We start from the raw sequence: 18,287 nt of genomic DNA, 5'->3' as shown, positions 1-18,287 counted from the left end.
TAAATAAAAAAGAGAATGTGGGATGGTGGATTGTAGATCAGTGGCACAGTGCCTGCCTGGCACGCACAAGGCCCTGAGTTCGATTCCCATACCCCCCACCTCCCCACCCCTGCCAAAAGATAATGTGTTGGCCTGATCTCTTATTAATGCTTAACCTATTCTGGGTATCAGAATCCCAATATTTTTTACTTCTCCAAGGTGGGAAGTTCTAGTATCTGTTATGCCAGTAAAGCATAAAGTGACTATGATTTTTATTTTTGAAACATCATAAAATAATACTAAAAACCAAAGGCATCTCAGGTATTAAACAGTCCAGTGGACCCTAACCCTAGCTGAGCATCCAGATCAATGCTAAGCAATGGGCATATTACTGTGCACCTGTCCCAGCAAGTTTGCATCCAGGCTGAGCAAAATAGCAAGACTGCCTCAACAACAATAAAAAATTAATCCTAAAGATGCAGATTCAGTAGATACAAGACAGGGGTATGGAATCTGCATTTTGTAAGACTCTTTAAGCAATTCTAGCCAAAACTGGAAGTGAGAAGAAATGAGTGAACTTCCCTGGAATGCAAATACAGTACCTTCTCAAATGGCAAAGTATCCTCCCTGTTTGCAGACAATGAATTTAACCATACACAGAAATGTGAATGAAAATACAAAGCCAGTATTTGAGCATTCTAATCATAGGAAAAACAGACTAAGATTCTTATGAAAGGGTACCATTTCTTACCTTCTCTCAAATAGCTAGCTCTTTTCTAAAGCTAGCAACCTCAAGTTTGGGTAGATTGAATTTAACGTTTTTACCTATGACCTAACTGTTCAAGGCAGCTACCAAAGAGTTGCAAAGAAAAGGTAAGAGCTTTTTGTATCTTCTTCACCCACCAAAAAAAGCCAAAGCCTGAACTTTTAAAATTCAGTATTAAAAAGTTTGGTTGGAGCTAGTTAGGATTCAATCCTGAGAAAGAACAAAGGAAATAGTTAAGTATTCCATATGATATATATATATTGAGACAGGGTCTTGCTATGTAATCCAGACTGGCCTGAACACCCAGCAATCCTGCCACAGCCTCCTGAGTGCTATTATTACAGGCATGCACCACCATGCTAAAGTCTGAAGCAAAGGGTGCCAAGTGATCCTACAGATTATATCTTCAGAACCCCCAGCTACACTGGCAGGCAGCCACCTGTATGGTGAAAAGGGACTGTCACTGTATTAAGGATACTAAGAAAATAAGCTCAAGTAAAAGAAATTCTCATGGTTACCCTCCCACCTAGTTTTTAAGGGAATAACTGTGGGCAAGAATAAGATAATAACTATTTACTTACCAATTTGAAGCTACAAAGGTAAAACATGAAAAACTGTACATGGCAGGAGGCATGGGTGGGCAACAGGAGTTTGTCAAAGATGGCTATCAAATCGCGATATAAATCCTTTGTTTTGTTGTTATCGATCTTACCTACAGAGAAAATTTGACATGTCAGCTCTGTCAACAGCTATTTTCAAGCTACCACTTTCATTTGGTAATTTAAAAAAAAAGAATATAATACTATTAAGATACATGGCATTACCTACTAGGCTCTGATTAAAACAAAATGCCAGCCAGACTGCACAAGTATAATAACCTAGCAAGACTGTCTCAAAACATCAAGGCTGGGGATGTACCTTGGTGTGAAGGCCCTGGGTTCAATCCCCAGTACAACAGCAACAACAATAAAAAGTGTAATCACCCAGTACTGACAAGGAAGCAAGCAGACCGTCACTTCACACACACAGTTGTGAAGCTATAAATCTAGATATTTTTAAAGGGCAACTTTATAATTTATGAAGCAAAGGATCTTTGATAGAGTAACTGTACTGCCAGGAATTTATCACAAGGAATTAACTGAAGATAGATGTATAGGATTTCATCATGTTGTTATTTAGAATAGTGATAGAGACCAATTAAATCCATATGGTCAATAAAAATTACTTTAGGCTAGGCATAGGGACACGTGCCAGTAACCCCAGGTATTTTAGGAGGCGGAGGCATGAAGATTACCAGTTGAGGCCAGCCTGGGCAACTTATTGAGACCCTGTGATAAAATAAGTGTGAGATGTAGTTCAGTATTAGAGCACTTGCATGGCAAGCATGAGGCCCTGGGCTCAATCTCCAACACTGGGGATTAAAAAAAGACCACTGTTTTACCACAGTGAACCATGAGAATATAGTCACAATTCATGTAAAAGTCAGATTATGAAACACTATTTAGTTGTGACTCTCAAATCCAGAAGATTTATCTGGGACTAAGAATGTAGCTTAATGGTAGACCACTTGCCTAACACGCACAAAGCACTAGGTTTGATTACTAGCACCTAAGTGTCAATAAAGTCATACACAAACACATGCTAACAGAAAAGGAAAACACATCAACATGCTAATGATTCTTTGACTAGTAGGAATGTGGTCATTTAAATTATCCTTATCCTTTCCTATACTTGCCAAATTTGTCTAATCAACATGTCTTATTTTTTAAATATCAAAACAGTTAAAATGAGTAGTAGGATCAACAGATTCAAGTCTTCTTATGCCAAATAACTAGCCTCATTCTTAAATCTTAACAAAGTACACGGACAAAAATTTTGTATATTTTTCATGGCAAAGTATCTAGACTGTTTCATGAGGGCAAGAAGCACACTAGGTTCCCTTTTCCAAGTAGTTTGTTCAGAACGGTCCCAACACCTAGCATTACAATGGTACCAATAGAGATCCTCTAAATATGTTACACCATGGACTATACTGCAGTGCCTAAACCACGTCTTGAGCAACTTAAGTATAATTTGGCTTCTGTTCCAAACTGACCAAACTCTATAATCTTTTAATATAGTAATGAAACGATCAGAGGCTTTGACAATAAATATTACTGAGTCTCAATACCAGCCCCACCATTTTCAAGCTGTGTGATACTGGCAAGTGAGCTGATCTCTCTAAACCCTTTTATTTCTCTCATACTAGATTTTTATTAGTACTAGAAATCACAAACAGAAGATGCCCAGCACAGAGCCCACGTTAGCTACTGAGAAGATGATAATAGGTTGTTACCATCCACATAGCAGACATCCTTGATATAGGACAAAAGCAAGGACAGCAGGATGTCCAGGCGTTCAGCTACATGATGGACCATCTGACCAAGCCGCTCAGGACTATCCTTTGTTTCGTGTTCGGTTTCTTCATCTTCATCCTTTCAAGAAGTAAAGTGACATTTAAAAATTCAGTAAAAGTGATTTAGTAGGAAAATCCTCACAAGTAATTATTTTCTCTGCAAGAAAAGGGAGAAAATACATAGATATGTTCCTAGGTAGGGGCTCTCATTCAGGGATGTGAATCAGAACTACATGTGAAATTTAACATAAAATTCAGAGCACCAGCTTGATTGATTCTAGCTTTTTTGTTATTTCTGAGATTGAACCCAGGACCTTGCACATACTAAGCCTGTGTTCTAGCCCTGAGCTAAAGCCGTAGCCTGGATTCTCATTTGAAAGATCTCAGAACTGATCACCCAAACATCATATTTCCCTTGTCCCTGCTCCTGGTGCCCACTGTGGTGCTGGGTTCCCTTTCCTAGGTCAGGTTATCAATCATGAGGTTGCTGTGAGTGTTGGTTGCCAAGAACCAGCGGGTGTCCCCCCTTGTCCAGTAGTAAAGGAGCCAAGACTGTCCTGACTGACTCACAAGGGGTAAGAAGAACCTATCTCCCTGGTTTCAAGCTAGGATCAGTTTTAAGAGCAATCCATGTTCCAGAGCAACTCACAGGATCAGACATTGCTGCTCGCCAACGGAGACCAAGCCCTCGCCTAGCTTGTTCCCCTGCCCTTTGCTGCTCCTTTACACACTCTGTCCCACGGAACACTTGAAGACTTAGGCTCTCCATCAACTGAACCCATCAGCACTCAGCTCACATCCAGGATGGAAAAGTGCTGCCTTAAGTTATTCAACTGGCAAAACAAAAGCTAAACTACTGTGGTTTTTCTATTTACCACCTGCTCCAACATAAACACTGAAAAAATGATATGAATGAAAATTGGCTGGGCATAGTGGTGCACGCCTATAATCCTAGTGCTCAGGAGGCTGAGGCAAGAGGATCGCAGTGAGTTTTAGGCCAGCCTAGGCTACATGGTGAGTTCAAGACCAGCCTGAACTACAAGAGGGAGACCATGTCTAAAAAACCAAAACCATCCCCCTAAAAAAGAATGAAAATGAAGCATATTTCACCAATCCTAATTCAAAGCCCTGAATACAGGGTTTTTTTTTATACCAGGACTTGAACTCATGACCTTGTGCTTGCCAGGCAGGCACTTAAGCCACTGAGCTATATCCCTGGCAAAGCCCTGAATATAAACTAATTGTACTGGGCAGTAAATAACATGGCAGCAGAAGTATTCGTGTAAGGAATTATTTTCCAGTTTGCTAAACTATTTTAACTACTGAAAAAGGTAAGAAGCCCTATGGAAAGAGATTTTTCCATACTCTGAAATGATGAACTTCACAGACACAGAAATGCTAACCATATTAAACAAGCCTTCCACAGAACCTGTCCCGCCACAAGCTTGAGCTGCTGTCTCCTCAGCATCTTCAATATCTTGCCTTGATGCATTCACCTACAATATAATAAAATAGTAACAATCAAAAAATAAGTAATGAAGGCATTTAAAATATAACTATTTGAGGGCTGGAATTCATAAGCCACACATACTTCAAAGGCATCCACATTAGTACCTTATACAGCACAATTATAGTACAAACCTATAGCAATTTGCATCATGATGGAATTTCAGTATAAATATTACATCATATCTAGTATTAAATATTACAGCCCATGCCTCTTTTACTGTATACTTAAATAAAATCAATGTAAACTGTGACAATAAACTCTAGTATGTGTGCTGCTGAAACGAGCACTGTGACAGTATACTCTAAATCAGCCACAACATAGCCAACATTTGACCTCTGTCTATGCTCAAAACACATACATGTTTTACAAGGCACATCATCAACCATCAGAGTAGAAAAACAGTAACATACAAGCGAAATGTGAATGATTATGTATTTACCACACTTCATATACCTCACTTTAACATACTGTTCAAATCATGTCTTTTTAGACTCTCTACACATGATCTTTGTAGGCATACTTTAAAATATAGCAGAGAAAGACTACAAAGATTACATATCAGTAGGCAGAACTCCAAGGGGAAGTGCCTGCATATCCAACTTCCAGCTCTTCTGACCTGCCTTTTTCCACCTTCCAGCTCTCCGACAGTAAAAATGTTTTTCTTCACTAAATCTTTGATCTCCCCATGCCACCAACCTGCTCAAGTCTGCCCAGTTCTAATCCACGTTTCTGTCACCCCTGCTCCGTACCCTTTCCTTACTGGCAACACTCAAGGAGGTCTCGCCTAACCCTACTTCCTAACCATCCACACTGTCTTCCGGAAATAAAGTCTCAGTCTCTTTAGTGACAAGGCCTTCCAGAAGGCACCAAGCACCACCTTTAATCACCAAATCCAAGCATTCTGCTTTTCTCAATCATCTTCAAAATGTCAGCAATATGTGATGGGGCTACAGAGACCATTCTTCAGATTCTCCTGTAACATTCACATTTGCTTTCCTCCACTTTCTGACCACCCTTCCCCTCCTCTGGCCTAACCTGCATGGTTCCTGTTCTCAGTTCCTCACCTGCAGCTACAACCACCTGGTGAGTATTCTTCAACTTGAATCCCTATCAGCAACTCAACTGCCTAGGAAAGAACATGCATCTTCCAACCTCCTCCTCATGATGTTTCTTTGCTGTTAATGGAAACACCAAGACTCTATTCCACAGATAACTGTAAGATTTCTTTTCCTTACCCTTTGCATCTTCACTTCCAACTCGGTCTTAAGAACCAGTTCACCTTTCCTCCACAATGTCAATAGACTCCACCTTTCATACCCTCCAAGCCTCTTACTGCAGGCCTCTTTAAACAGTGTCCACTTCTTCATCATGTGCACTTGCTAACTCCCAGCACACACAGTTTAGGAAATGTTACATGAAGCAAGTAATACTGAAACTGTATTCTTTTGCATTGTTGCTACCGTTGTTTCACATACTATAATTACAACATATACATTCAACAAGTGAAAATCGGGAAGAAAAAATAGATTATTCAATACTTACATCCAACTTGAGTAGCTTTTCAATAACAAGTTCTAGAATTTCATGCCTTAAGGTTGGAAAATAGACACTTATCCTTAGTAAATTATGAACGTAACATTCCTAAAGCAAAAAATATAAAAAAGTAAGTGTTTTAGCACAGGTTTCATCATTATACAAGCAAAGTATTAATTATGTAGTTAATTTTTTTGTTTTTGAGACAGGGTCTCACCATGTAGTTCAGGTTGGCCCTGAATTCACTATGTAGCCCAGCCTAGTTCCAAACTCATGGTGATGCTCCTGTCTCAGCCTCCCAAGTGCTGGGATTACAGGCATGGACCACCACACCTGGCTAGAGTTTAAATAAAAATTACCCAGCAATACAGAAAATGTATTGCTTCTAGATACTATTTCAGTGTAATTCCTTCAATTATCAGCAATAAATTAAACTTGTAATTTATGTATTTTTACACTTTTAAAAACAGCTTGAGTTATAATTCACATACCGTACAATTCATCCATTTAAAGTGTACAACAGGCTGGCCGTGGTGGCACACACCTGTAATCCCTACACTTGGAAGGCTGAGGCAGGAGGATTGTTGCAAGTTCAAGGCCAGCCTGGCCTACAAAGTGAGTTCAAGGCCAGCCTGGACTCACGTAGCAAGACCAGTAGCCATCTTAAAAACAAAACAAAATCGATGCAGCCCCAGGAAGCCCTGAATTAATGTTGTTTCTATTAATTTTTCTATGTTACACATTTCCTATAAATGGAATGTGATCTTTTAGCATGATTTTGAGGTTATGTTACAGTATGAATTTATTACTGACTAGTTATTTATTATATAGATATATCATGTTTTGTTTATATCATCTACAGTTAATTATTAAGAAAGTGTGAGTTTTTGTGTAGATATGTATTCATTTTCTTGGGTGTGTACATACCGGTAGAAATATTAATTTAAATTGTACATTTAACATTTCTGAAGAACTGCCAGAGTTTTCTGAAATGGCTGCATGATTTTACATTCTTACCAATGAAGATTCCAGTTCCCTCACATCCTAGCCATCGCTTGTTATTGTCTTTCCTTTGGGCCTTAGCTATTAGATGTGAAGTAGTTTAGATTATCAATTCATTGTGGTTTTGATTTCTAGTTCCCTGATGGTTAATGATGTTGAATTTTTCATTTGCTTATTTTGGAGAAATGTCTATTTAGATCCCTTACCTATTTTAATTGGGTTATCTACTCTTATATTATTGAGTTTTAAGATTTTTTACAGATAGTTCTTTATCAGACATATGATTTACAAAAATTTTTTCCCATTATTTGAGGTATCTTTTCAGTTTCTGAAGGTGTCTAAGAAGCACAATAGTATTTAATTTTAAAGTCCAATTAATCTATGGTTGATTGCTTGTGCACTGTTACATCTAGAAGTTACTGCCTAATCTAATCATGAAAACTTACCCCTATGCTTTCTTCTAAGAGTTTTATTTAGCTCTTACATTTAATATTTCCATCCATTTTTGTTTTTCGAGACAGGATCTTGCTGCGAGTCACCACACCCAGCTCTTTCATCCATTTTGAGTTCATCTTTGTATACAGATATCCATACACTTATTTTATTTGGCAGAACTGGGGACAGAACCTGGCACCTCAAACATGCCAAGCATGCCTGTAACTGCATCTATTCAGGAGGCTGAGAGAGGAGGATTGCAATTTCAATGTTAGCCTGGGCAAGTTAGCAAGACCCTATCTCAAAATAAAAATTAAAAAGGGCTAGGGATGTAGTTCAATGGTAGATAGTCCCTGCATCATTCAAGCCCCAGTACCATAAAAACAGAAAAAAGATGTTTTACATGTAATTTTGTTTTTCATAGATGGGGATGGAATGTAGGACGTCACACATACTAGGCAAGCACTCTTAACAGTAAACCAAATCCCCAGCTCATTACTGAATTTGTATACTGACCTTACATCCTATAACCATGCTGAATTTATTAGCTTTCATAGGCTTTTTGTGGATTCCATAACATGTAAAACTATGTCATCTGCTAAAGTGTTTTATTTCTTCCTTTGTATTCGGATGCTTTTAAAATAATTTTCTGGCATAAAACCCCTGGCTAGAAAGGTGGCAAGAGGAGATATTCAATGGCATATGCCTGTAGGCCAAGCTACTCAGGAGGCTAAAGGCCAAGGATACTCAGGTCTAGTTCAAGGCCAGTTTTTTAAACAACTTTTTTTTTTGCTTTCTGAGACCGAGTCTTTTTCTGTAATTCAGGCTGGTCTTAAACTCACTATGTAGCACAGGCTATCCTTGAAATCACAGCAGTTCTCCTGCCTCAGCCTCTCGCATGCTGGGATTACAGGCATGCACCACCATGTCCAGCCAAGGCAAATCTTTATAATAGTGAGACCTCATTCCAGAAACCAATAAAAACTAGATATCTTTGTTTTGTTATCTTAGGAGAAAGATTTTAGTCTTACACCACTGAACATATTACTTTAAGTTTTTCATAGATGCTCTTTATCAGCAGTTCCCTTGTACTTTTGTTCTGAAAGGGTTTTAGTATTGATCAAACACTTTTCTTAGGTGATCATGTGGACTTTGTCCTTCATTCTATTGACATGGTATACGTTCACTGATTCTTAGGCATTAAATTAAACTTACATTGCTAATATCTAACTTAGTCAAGGTGCTTTATTCTTTTTTTTTGTTTTTAAGGTACTTGATTCTTTTCATATGCTGAGATGCAGTTTTTTAGTATTTGTTCAGATTTTCTGCCTGTATTTTTATAAGCAATACACTGGTTTATAATCCAGTTGAAGCATATTATCCAAAATATTAATGTGAGTTACTAACTCCTTAACACACTGTACATGTAATACCTTACTTAGGGAAACATATATGTTTAGAGGTAGCCACTATCAGTTATTGAAAGCTACAAAGATAATACAAATATTGCACAAAAACTTAAGCAGAATTTATACAATGATCTGACTTCATGTTCAAATAACACATTTATAATTAGCAATATATGAATGGTTATCTTCTAGTAATTCTTATCTGGGTAAGCATTAAGCCTCTAAAGATATTTCTGAAATGGACTAATCATGACTCGCACATAGTAATGAGGGGAAAAAAAAGGCACTGGGAATCCCCAAGAGTCACCTGCTAAGAATGTAATCGGAGTCAAATTCTTTTTTTTTTTTTTTTTCTGAGACAGGGTCTTGCAATTAGTTCAGATTGGCCTCAAACTCACGGCAATCTTCCTGCCTCAGCCCCTCAAGAGCTGGGATTACAGGCGTGAGCCACCATTCCTGGCTAGAATCAAATTCTTCACCTTGAATTTAAAATCTAGAAAATAACTTTTCAAAAAAAGACCAAGACTATTTGAAAGAAAGCACAAAACAATATTTCCATTATCTCTCCCATGAAAAAATTTCTTACCAAGGTTCTTTCTGATTTTCTAACAAACGGAAATTTTTCTACCAGTATTGGCATAAGAAACCATGGTGTCCTATTAAAAAAAAAGAATCCATATTAACTAGATTTTCCAGGAAGATATGACTTCCACTCTAAGAGCAAACACAGATAGATACAGGAGGCAACCCAAAATCTCTATGATAAGCAGCTGAAAGTTAAATGTGTAATGTCAGAGAAAATCTGTAATAGCTCAGAGGAAAATAAGCTTTACTGACTTTGATACTTATAACAAATCAAAGGGGAACAAATTTTCTACAAAAATTTAACAGAACTTTAGTTTAAAAGCTAAGCATTTCCCACACCTATATGATTTTTTTAAAAGGAGGGAATCATCAACTTGGATTTTTTTTGGGTTAACAAACCTACAGAGGAACTAGAAGTCCACCCCTCCAAAGAAACTCACAAACCTGCAAAGCCTTTCTTAGAACTGCAATTTTTATTCATATGGCATGACACAAATTCATATGGGGTTTCTCAGTGAAAATATTTGTATATCATATCTGCTGAAGATAAAAGCAAAATTCTAACCACTATATAAAACTAGGGAGATCTACATATAAATTCAAAATAATTAAAGATAATGAATAGAAAACAGAAACATCTTTTTTTGGTAAAGTTTGATGTTTCATCAGTACAATGCTAGAACATAGCAATAACCTAAGTATTGACAGTATGAACATTTTATAATTATCTACTAATAAATGATAATTGTTGTAGTGCTTCAGATTGAACTGAGGGCTTTGCACATGCTAGGCAAGCACTCTACCACTAAGGAATAGCCCCAACCTGATTATAATTTTCTTAAGAAAAACACAACATAATTCAAAGTAACAAACGTATACTCACGATGGGACATATCTTGCTATTATTTGCAAGGCTCTGTGACATGTGTCAAAATTTGCAGGAAGATCTATAAGGAGAAAGTTCAGAAAGCATAAATATCAAAACAAAACTGAAAACTGAAAAATCATGTGTTTGAAGCTAGAAACACTTGCTAACCAAAACAGAATAATTTCTTAGAGAAATAATTTGAAGTTTTTTTCTCTACAACTATCAAAAAGACAAAATAGACTAATTATATTAGTAATACATTATTGCAACTGTACCTTTAATGCTAACTGTACCATAGAAACTCTACCGAAAGTTATCATTTGTTGCCATTTACTTATTATAACAGGTATCAGTATATTTTATCATTCAGCACATACTCTCTAGACACGGGAGGACTTCTATGCTTTAATTCTTTTATACTTACTATCATCTTCATCATCAGAATCTGAAACATCTATGTCACCTTCCTTAATGATCACTCGGGCTTTTGGGGAGAAAAAAAATGTTATTCTTCTGGACAATGAACAAATACACAAGAAAAGCAGTTTTTTCATAGTCCAAACTCAATATAATGAGTATATTTCTGGGGCTTGGGGGTATAACATGGTAAGTTTTTAAACTGATAGAAGTTCCTAGATAAGTTCTAAGACTGTTAGAGGCTCAATAAAGCGAACTGAGGGGTAGGTGATACAGCTCAGCAGCATAGCACCAGCCCAACAAGCACAAGGTTCTCAGTTTGATTCCTACTACTAAAAAAAAAGCAAATTACAGTCCACCAAAAATCAATAATAAATTTAAACTAGCTATAAATGCATCTAGATACCTCCCTAGGGGAAAGATGTCTACCAGAATGCCAACATGCATCCCCAGAATCTTCCATGTGGCAAAAATCTCCAAATTAACCAACTTCTTTGAGTAAAGAAATTTAAAAAACAAGAAACAAAAACACCATATGGATGCCCACTTCTTCCTGCCTGTGATATCCTGTGCTGCCTCCGCACTCTGCCAGCAGGGTGGCCATTACCAAGTGTGGTCCCTTGATCCAAGAAATAAGCCAAAATATACCTCTTTTCTTTATAACAAGAAAAGGAGAGCAGAAGGGGAGAAAAAGGGGAGGGTTGGAGACAAAAGTGAAAAAAAACAAATCACTTACGAGGTACAAAATGAGAAGTAATCATGCTGAGACATGGCCTAAGGAAGACAGTCTGTGCTGACACTAGATTACCAAGAAAAGCCAAATACTCCTCCACCACTGTTTGACTTCTGTTCAACCAAGGCAATCTCTAGTTGGGAGAAGAGGAACATTTCACCGACATAAACTATTTTCAAAGTACTAAACCTCCTACTAGTCATTGAAATAAACAATGAACTTACCAACAAAATGCTGATAAGCTGCTCAAAGTCTTTTGTCAAGTACATGATAGAAGAGCGGAATTCTAGCAGCCAGTTAATGATCTGGTCATCCTTAAATTAAAGAAAAGCACTTTCAAAATCACAAATCCTCTGAAATAACAGAAAATAATGTATCTGTTGGGTGGCACATGTCGATAACCTCAGGTACATGGAGACTGAGGCAGAAGGATCACAAATTCAAGGCTAGCTTGGGCAATTTAGCAAAACACTGCCTTAAAATTTTAAAAAATCTAAGCCAGGCAGAGAGGCACATTTCTATAATCTCAGCCCTTGTGACTTCAAGGCCAGCCAGGATTACATGGTAAGTTTAAGGTCAGCCTGCACTAGAAAGCAAAACCCGTCTCAAGAAAACAAAGAAAATATTAAGAGGGCTGCAGTGGTACCTTACTGGTAGATCACCTTCCTTACCTAGCATGCTTGAAGCTCAGGGATCCAACCCCAGCAATATACATATAATAATAGTGATAATGATAATAATTATAATGATAATAATAATTATAATAATAATAAAATTAGGTGGAAAACATAACAAATTTGGAATTATATAAAACTTGAATACCAACCAAAAATGCCATGATAAACTTGCCTATTTTGAAGAAAGGTAACCTAGTAATACCAGGACTTGTTTGTTTGGTACTAGGGATTAAACCTGGAGCCTTCACACCACGCTACATCCCCAGCCCTTTTTTTTATTTTGAGATAGAGTCTCACTAAGTTGCTAAAATGCCCAGACTGGCCCCAACTGAGGATCCTCCTACCTGAGCTTCTCACAAGTGCTAAGACCACAGGCATGTACTACCACACCCATCTGACACTTGGAACTTTCTAAAACTGCAGAATTTTAACATATTCAAATACCAGGCTAGGCTTGGTGCTGCACGTCTGTAATCCCAGCATTAGGGAGGCTAAGGCAGGAAGATTGCTGTGAGTTTCAGGCCAGCCTTCAAGTTTAAGGCCAGCCTGTACTACATAGCAAGACCCTGTCTCAAAAAAAAAAAAAAAACCAACAAAAAACCAAAGTTCACAAAGGAGCCATAACTACCTGTTTCCTCTATATTCAAGCTGACTAACTAGTGTTATCTACAAGTAGTTTTTCTCAACCCAACCTGCAGCTGATTCAAACATATTTGGAGGATGTGTTTGCATAAATAATAGCTCTAAGGCAGAGGATGTAGCTCAATGGTAGAATGTTTACCTAGCATGCATGAGGCCCTCGGTCTGATCACCAACAACACAAAATACTATTACTATTTCCATTACACCATGAAATATTTTTCTGATAAGATTATATCTTAAAAATTTTAAGTGACATGACAAAAACTACTTTTTTTAAAAAGCCATGTATAATTTATATTATCAGAAGTGTAAAATGAAAATTCTTTGTGAGGGGTGGTACTAGGGATCAAACCTTGAGCACTGCAACATAAATTACAAAGACATCATTTACATTCATGCATATATGCAACACACATAGTAAAAAATTGTAAGGAAGAGTCTCAATTTGTAAAAGAAAATGGTTAATAAGACCTAGTAAGGGAAAGAGACTAAGTAAAAGCAATTCAGTGTTATATTTACAACAAAAAACTGTGAAAGAGATTATTCAGAGAGAATATACCACATGTGAGCCAAAATGTTTAACCTTTTTTTCTTTTGGTTTTCTTTTTTGAGACTGGGTCTCAAATGAGGCCTTGAACTCACCATGTAGCCCAGGCTGACCATGAACTTGCAACGAGCAGCCTCCCGAGTGTTAGAGTTGCATGCATGAGTCACCACACTCCGTATATCTTTTTCTAATCCTAAGTAATTAGTTATTCCCACTTTACAGTAGAAAAATGAGATTAAGAGACTAATAAACAACTTGCCCAACTACAAGACCAATAAAGGACCAGGTTCAAACCTTCCAACCAGGATCAGGGCTATATTCCACCTACTATCCACAATGCCTTGCTCCATGTAGAGAAGAGCTGCCACCTTTTCCCCACCTTCATCCTACTAACTATGTGGTGCTTTCTATGTGTTACCTATGTAACAGACTTCAATAGGCTTGACCATTTTCTAATGACACTCCAGGTAACAGCAGGAAAATAAAATAAATCACAACTCATTTATACCACATTAACTTCATAATGCTCACAATCATTAAGAATGACACTGAATCTGGTATAATGGCACACACCTATAAACTCAGCAGTCTGGGAGGCTGAGGCAGGAGGACTGAAAATTCAAGCCCAGGACAACTTAGCAAAAGCCTCCATTTCAAAAGAAAAAAAAAAGAGATACGGATGCAAAGACCCTGGATTCAATCCCTAGTGCCACAAAAAGGGAAGGAATGGGGGAGAATAACATTAATGGCAGCTTACCGAGACCTAAGGCACAAATACCTATATTTATGCACAAATAACAATGAGTAAAATATATCCCATTCCTTTTCCACTTAAAAAAAAGAAGGTACAAGGGCTGGGGGAAAAAAACCATAATAAATAAATATAAAAAAGTAAGCCAGTCATAGACTTTGATGCTTTAGTAGTGAACTGTTGTTCAGTGCAAACTAACTGCAGTACTCCTCTAAAGAAGCAGACGCACCTAGTACGATTCTTGGTATGTCAAGAATCTGCTGCCATAAAATATGCCAAAGAAATTGGTCTTTGTACTTGAAAGAAGGCAAGAGTCAGAGAGAGCTTTAAAATGGAAGTGATGCCTCAGCTGTCTCTGAATAGTAACAGTATTTTCTGGGGATTACATTTCTTACAGAGGGAAAAGCACTTTTTTGCTTTTGAAACAGAAGGTACTTCAGTTTGCCTAGAGCAGCAGTAGCCAACTAATGGCACATGTGTTACTGTGTTTTTCTTTTGAGGCAAAAGATGTTAATGTATGAGTTTTTTTTTTAAACTAAAACATCAGTTTTCAGGTTTAATGGAACTGTTGGTACTCTGCACTAAATAAGTGGGTTTGGGGTTGCAGTTTGGGCACTCGGTCTCTAAAAGGTTCACCATTACGTCCTAGAGTATATGGTAAATAATCCAACAGATAAATCTTGGGAGCAAAGAACAGAGATAGGTCACAGATGACCTTGTGAGCCAGATACATAATTAAGAAAGATTAGCTGGACACTGTGGTGCACACCTATAATCCTAGCACTTGGGAGGCTGAGGCACAAGGATCACTGTGAGTTCAAGACCTGCCTGAAATACATAGCAAAACCCTGTCTCAAAGAAAAAAGAAAAGTGGCAAATTCAGGTAATAAAGTATCTAGTGGGAATGAAGATAGAAAATACATTGTAAGCTGTGCTAAAAAGTTGACCCTTCATTCTTTCCCAGGCATGAAGTTTTTTTAGTAAGGGAAAGACACGACTAGACTTGTGTTCTAGTGAGATGAGTCAGGCTGTACTTTGGGGATAAATCTGGAGGAAGGCAATAGGATGTAGAGACCACTAAACAGTTACTGGAAGAATTCAGACACAAGAGCATCAGCTAAACGGAAGACTTAAAAAAGATTTTTTCCCCAAAGGATCTGGTCTGAGGGAAGAGAATAATAGGTATGAGGGAAGAGAAAGTCCAGGAAGACTCAAAGGTTTCTAGCTCAGGAAATGGATAAACAATAGTTAAATGAATGCAACTTGAGATCGTACTCATCAGTGAAATAAATCAGACCCACATGTATAAACATCGCATTGTCTTCCTAGTGTAAGAAATTAAAAAAGAGTACATAAGATCCAAAATGTACAACAGATATTGTGAAAAGGGAAGAAACTGCTCAAAAGGAAAGAACTGGGATGGGGGAAAGGAGAAAAGAAGGGAAAAAAAAAAATGTATATATACACATACACAAGAAAGCTAAGATTGTATATTTTTTTTATTTTAAAAATAAAAGGAGGAAAACATTAACAGACAGATAACCTTTTACAAAATAGCAAAAGAACAGTACAGACAATACAGAGTTACAAAGTGGTACGAAATTAACAATGCTTGTCGTATTACATATTGATATCTTTAAAGTGGTTTTTCATGAAAACAGAGACATGCAATATTGATCAATCAAGGACTCACTGACAGTTTCTTTCAGCAAAGTAATTTCTATTAGTTCACTGAAAAGAAAGGTTTTTGCTTATATTGTTTGATCAATTTTTCATACCTGTATCTTATAATCTGAGCAACTACTTTGAAGATAACAATATGCAATGTATTAACCATTATTAATTTCCTATTATCTTGTTTTAAAATTTTGTATCATTATTTTTGTTTTTTCTCTTTAAAATAAAAAAAAAATTGAAGACAACAGTTAAGCATCAAAGGAGGCTGTAGAGGAGTGGATTTAGGAGGGAGAAAAGTTGATTTGCTAGTGGGAGCACCTGTAACAATTCACATCTAACAGGAAGTAAAGAACAAGTTTGGAGCCCATGAGAAATGAGCTACAAATACAAACTGGTCAGTAATGAGGACACAGGTAGATTTCAAATGCAGGATGCATAAGGTGATCACACAAGAGTAATCTATAGACAGAGAAGTCAAGTTTGGGTACCCAATCAACACTAAATTTAAGAACTTATAAAAGAGAATAAATATAAATAATCAGGAGAGAAGAAGATCACAGACACTGAAGGGGGTTTTTAAAAAGTATTGGCCAACTCACAGAATTGGTATGAGGCAGTTTTGGGGTTTTTGCCTTTTATGTCTGTAGGTGTTAGTGGGGATTGAACCCAGAGCCTTTGCACTAAGTTACATGCCCAGCCCTCTTTAATTTTTTTTATTTTGAAATTTATTTTATTTTTTATTTTATTTATTCACTAAATTATACAAGCTGACCTTAAACCTGCAATTCTTCCCATGCAGCTGGGAGTATAGCCATGCATCACTGCACCTGACTGAGTGAATTTTTTAAAGCCTCATAATAGCCAGGCACAGCAGCACATATATGCAATCCCAGCTACTCAGGGGATTGTGGCAGGACTGCAAAAATAGAAAGGGATGGGGACATGGCTAGAAGGTAAGAGGCTCTAGGTTCAATCCCTGCACCACACACACAAGAAGTCCACCGAAATCAGCATGTACGAAATCACTGGTAACCTTTGCTGGGGTAATTACAGCAGTGATAACAATGAGAAATGAGGTAATTACAGCAGTGATAACAATGAGAAATTTAAATGAGAAATGAGGAAATAGCCAGGCATGGTGGCACACGCCTATAATCCCAGCACTAAAATGCCTATAACTCCAACACTAAAACACCTATAGTCCCAGCAAATGGGAGAATCACAAAGAAGGATCACTGTGAGTTCCAGGCCAGCCTGAACTGCATAGTGAGAAAGAAAGAGAAAAAGAACCAAAAAAAAAAAAAAAAAAAAAGAAATGAAAATATGCAGATTGTCAACAAGAACAAAGTAACAGCTAATAATTACAAAGTTCTTACTTTGGGTCAGAGGTGATTCTGGTATATTAGCTCATTGAATTTACTTTTAAAAAAAATTCCATGTTTACTTCAAATGTTTTTAAATCTCCAGGTTAAAAAAACTTCCATTGCTTTCTTGGTTTTACAAGCACCCTTGTCATCCACCCAATGCCAGCAGCATTCCTCCCTCCCAGATGTGACAACAAAAATGTATCAGCCATTGCCAATTGACCCCAAAGGAGTAAAACTGTCCCTGGTTGGGAATCACTAGGTTAAAGTCAGACACCATGGAGAAAGCAACCTCTGAAGGACAGAACAGGACTAAATGTGTAAACAATGCTGCATACAAAGTGCCAATAACTTTGCTTTGCTACCTGTCAAACAAAAAATTACCTTTATATCTGGATCCAACAGCTGCTTCTTCAACAACTCAAAGTCATTTGTTTCACCCTGAACAAGAAGCGGGGTGGTGATTAACTTATGTTTGCTGTGATTTCCTGTTTAACATCAACAGCACGATTTTTCTTTTTGGAGACAAGGTCTCACTCTGTAATTCAAGTTGAACTCACTATGCAGCCCAGGCTAGCCTTGAACTTGCAGTGATTCTCTTGCCTCAGCATCCCGAGTGCTGAACAGTAGGACTTCTAATTATACCTTAACGTCTAATGAAATTGCAGAAGGAATTCTGTAACTTTCACACATCCCTTGTAATTATAAAATCATGAGTACAAAATTTTAAATTCATATTAATGGAGCCAGGGGTGTTGGGGGAAAATACCATTCATATTTAGCTATAGTTGTACACTGACATTTAAATATAGTTGATATTCCTTTTTATTGCCCCCCAAGCAGTACTAGGGATCAAACTTAAAGAGATTTCACACTAGCTACACTACACCCCAGCTCTTTTTTAGTGTGCTACCACACTTGACTTCAACTCATTTTCTTATGAATACTGGTCTTTCCTTTGTACTTTATTATTATTATTATTATTATTATTATTATT

The 18,287-nt window shown here is 37.3% G+C and overlaps 1 protein-coding gene across 2 annotated transcripts in view; it reads right to left on the bottom strand.

The window, feature by feature from the left end:
• Positions 1-18,287, bottom strand: part of Rrn3 (RRN3 homolog, RNA polymerase I transcription factor) — a 37,153-nt gene that overhangs the window by 16,357 nt on the left and 2,509 nt on the right. For both annotated transcript variants that reach the window (XM_005391058.2, XM_005391055.2), the window contains exons 3-12: positions 17,675-17,731; positions 11,857-11,946; positions 11,636-11,765; positions 10,907-10,966; positions 10,498-10,561; positions 9,616-9,685; positions 6,193-6,291; positions 4,544-4,636; positions 3,081-3,219; positions 1,327-1,457 (exon numbers count right to left, since the gene is read on the bottom strand). In XM_005391058.2, the coding sequence (XP_005391115.1) occupies positions 1,327-1,457; positions 3,081-3,219; positions 4,544-4,636; positions 6,193-6,291; positions 9,616-9,685; positions 10,498-10,561; positions 10,907-10,966; positions 11,636-11,765; positions 11,857-11,946; positions 17,675-17,731 (933 nt within the window). The remainder of the gene's footprint in view (positions 1-1,326; positions 1,458-3,080; positions 3,220-4,543; positions 4,637-6,192; positions 6,292-9,615; positions 9,686-10,497; positions 10,562-10,906; positions 10,967-11,635; positions 11,766-11,856; positions 11,947-17,674; positions 17,732-18,287) is intronic.

Source organism: Chinchilla lanigera, unplaced genomic scaffold (genome assembly GCF_000276665.1).
Source record: "Chinchilla lanigera isolate Chin_1 unplaced genomic scaffold, ChiLan1.0 scaffold00041, whole genome shotgun sequence".
Lineage (NCBI taxonomy): Eukaryota > Metazoa > Chordata > Mammalia > Rodentia > Chinchillidae > Chinchilla > Chinchilla lanigera.
Note: the sequence above shows the minus strand (reverse complement) of the source record. Positions and strands in the feature narration are given on the sequence as shown.